The following is a 3320-nucleotide window of genomic DNA, read 5'->3' as shown; positions in this document are numbered from 1 at the left end:
ATTGACCCTAGCTGGAAATGCAAGCCAGGATCAGAGTAGCTAGAGTTCGATTGGGTGCGTGGCACGCTATACTCGATTGGTGGATGTATATATATATATGTACACCATCGTCGGAGCTAGCGAGCGAGCGCACATTCTTTAGCCGATGGATCGGATCGGATCACGTACGTTTGCATTGCTCTCCACGCCACCATGCATCCATCGTTACCTGTTTGGCTTATAAGTCGAAATTTTTCAGCCAACAAATAATATTTTTTTCTCACACCAAATCAGTCAACAATACTTTCAACAATAACTTATCAGCCAAACAAGCCCAAGCAAACAGGGCGCGTATCTCTCGGCCGTAGAAATCAATTCTACCACTACAACTAGTTTATTTCTCTCGAACAATGCAACCAATGCAGGGTGCGTAGATCTGGAGGCCATCGATCCATGCATCAAATGAGTGCGAGCAATATACAAAACCGATCCAAGCACGTACGCATGCAGCTGCAGGGAGATCGATCTATGGCGATGGATCCAGGAGAACATCGTCTGAACATGCATGCATGTCGACTGTCGTCCGTCTTGCCAAGAAGGCTGGCACTGGGCTGGGAAGGCAGGCACACACACCGCACACGTACTGCAGCAGAACGACGCGACCCGTAGCAGGTATTGATCGGCCGGATGCATGCACTGACGGCCGGCCGGCCGATGAAGACGAGCTAGCACGGTGGACGCATCGGCCCTGTTCGCTGGTCTGAAACTTGAAACTAGCTGAAAACACTGTTCTGGTTGAATTGTTGTGAGATAAAAATACTGTTCCAGCTAAATAAAGAAGTCGAACAAGCTGAATATGGGATAAGCCTAACAGGGTCGCCGTCGTGGCCCTGCCAGCCAGCCAGCTCAGGATCTCATCTGATCCCTAGCTTGTACGTTGGCCTCATCTTGACATCCGGATCGATCGACGTCCTAGCTAGCAGCTCATTAACAAGACCAATGCGAAGCCGAAAGAGAAACAGTGCACCCATGCAGCTAGCTGTACTAGCTAGGTAGCACCACCGGTGCCGCACTACTGCACAGCACAGTGCACACACTCATCGTCGATCCATCTGGACTGGCTGGACATGTGCATCTTCCACGCCACGCATGCATGGGCATGAGCTCGCTCGATCGCTGGATCATGGTGGCCATCTTTTGGAGAGATATATAATCTCACCATCAATCAATCCATCAGAGCATGAGCATGCAACTTGCCCTGAATATAATGCACGCGTACGAAATGGAAATAATGACGTTGCATGTAGCCATGTGCTAGAGCTCTAAGATTCACACTCTTTTTTATATACTTCCTCTGTCCATTTTTTTTTTGAATCTGGACCAAAGTTCAAAGCTAGAATTGCGTTCTGTCTAAGTTCAAAGCTAGAATTGTGTTTTTTTTAGACGGAGGGAGTACACCGAAGAATCCGTATACATGATGATGATACAGTACACATGGTTGGCTGGCTGGCTTGCCCTTTTACACGGAATGACCATTTTGGCCTTGCAGCGCCGGGCACTATATATACACCCCCTGTGCCCTCTGCCTCAACACACCACCGCATCACACTGGTAAGCTCTGCTTAGCTCGGAGCTTTTCAGTGCTTTGTTGAGTCCAGCTCGATCGGCACCACCCCAGCTGCACCAATGGCCACCGCCGAGGTAATCACACCGCCTTCCGATCCCATGCATTTCTCTTCAATTCGATCGATCGCATGGTCAGTTTCATGCATCTGCATGCATGCTTGCACCATTATGCGTGAATGATACAGTACGTGATCGTACTGAGCGCACCATGGAAAATGCTCACCGTCGTTCCTTCCGTGTGTGCCAACGTACGTACGTGCAGGTCCAGGTCCCGACTGCCGCGCCCGTCGAGCAGGCTCCAGTGGTAGTGGAGGCTGTCCAGCCGGCCGCCGTCGTCGAGGAGACCCCGAAGGAGGAGGCCCCTGCTCCGGTTGTCCCAGAGACCCCGGCCGCCGAAGAGCCAGCTCCGGCGGTGGAGACCGAGATCGCTAAGGAGCCGGAGGCGGAGGCTGTCCCTGCCGGTACTGAGACCAAGGAGGTCGAGGTCGAGGCCGTGGCCGCGCCGGCAGAGACGGAGACCAAGGAAGCAGAGGCGGAGGCGGCCTCGGCAGCAGAGACGGAGACCAAGGAGGCAGAGCCGGAGGCTGCTGCTGCCCCCGTCGAGGCTGTCCCGGCCGGGACTGAGGCTGAGCCGGAGGTGGCGGCCGAGCCCGAGGCAGCAGCTCCGGCTGAGACCGAGACCAAGGAGGCGGAGGTAGAGGCTGCGGCGGCCCCTGCTGAGGCCGAGACCAAGGAGGCGGAGCCAGCGGCGGCGGCCGAGGCCGAGGTGGCTGTGCCCGTGCCGGCTGAGGAGGCCGAGGGGGAGGAGGCAGCACCGGCTGTTGCCGCCGCTCCTGAAGCAGAAGTCGCGCCGGCGCAGGAGGAAGCGCCGGCTGCCGCAGCGGCCGAGGAGGCGGCCCCTGCTCCAGAGGCGGCCGCCGCCGACAAATCCGACGAGTGAGTCCTGCGCGGCGGACGTCGGGACGCGCGGTCGATCTAGCTGCGTCAGCCTGTCACATGGCGTACGCGCGCCGCGCTGGTGCCACGGCAACGCGTCATGGCGCCGGCAGAGGTCGCTAGCTAGCTGCTTTTTCGTGGACTCGTCGTCGGCCGTCGTCGCTGTTCGGCGAGTTCACGTCGTGTCGTACTTAGCTACGTGGCGCGGTGGGCCCCTCTAGTACCGGTTGTGTTGTGTGATTGTGTGGAATAATGTATCTGTGTGTTACTTCTGTGTCGGGTTAATGGGCCCAGTGTCGGTGCTGATGTGGCCTGACTTTACAGCACATCGGTGGGGCCGGGGCCTTGGAGCTCTCTGTGTCGTTTAAATATGTTGGTTAATACGTGTACTGTACCATCTAGTATATGTGTTTTGAGTGTGTAGTATATCTGTGTTCCATCCATCTTTTGAAAACTTTTTTTTTTGTTGTCATGTCATGAGACAGATTTTTCTTAGTAACCGTCGTTATTTTACACATATTAGAGACGGTTTTTTCTTAAACCATCGCTATGGTGTACAAAATATTGACAACGACTTTGGGGCCGGGTGGGTTTTGTTGATGAGATTCGTGCAGGTGCGTAAACGCTCCACTTGGTCCAACTCTCCCTGTTGCCATTCTGACGAGAGTCTAGCAACCTCGATGCTTATTGTGGTTCCGAACCCGCGACTCATCCCTAATTTTTGTGACAAACTTTTTGTCCATAACTTAATAATATACGCCTTGTTTACATCACCTCCA

At 54.3% G+C, this 3320-nt stretch overlaps 1 protein-coding gene across 1 annotated transcript; it reads left to right on the top strand.

Annotated features, from left to right (window-relative positions):
- Nucleotides 1-1564: 1564 nt before the first annotated feature.
- Nucleotides 1565-2967, top strand: LOC136532311 (uncharacterized). Its single transcript, XM_066524918.1, has 2 exons — nucleotides 1565-1680; nucleotides 1868-2967. The coding sequence occupies exons 1-2, from the start codon at nucleotides 1666-1668 to the stop codon at nucleotides 2543-2545; spliced, it is 693 nt and encodes a 230-aa protein (XP_066381015.1). The 5' UTR covers nucleotides 1565-1665; the 3' UTR covers nucleotides 2546-2967.
- Nucleotides 2968-3320: the final 353 nt, after the last annotated feature.

The sequence above is a fragment of the Miscanthus floridulus genome, unplaced genomic scaffold (assembly GCF_019320115.1).
Source record: "Miscanthus floridulus cultivar M001 unplaced genomic scaffold, ASM1932011v1 fs_575_1_2, whole genome shotgun sequence".
Taxonomy (NCBI): domain Eukaryota; kingdom Viridiplantae; phylum Streptophyta; class Magnoliopsida; order Poales; family Poaceae; genus Miscanthus; species Miscanthus floridulus.
Note: the sequence above shows the minus strand (reverse complement) of the source record. Positions and strands in the feature narration are given on the sequence as shown.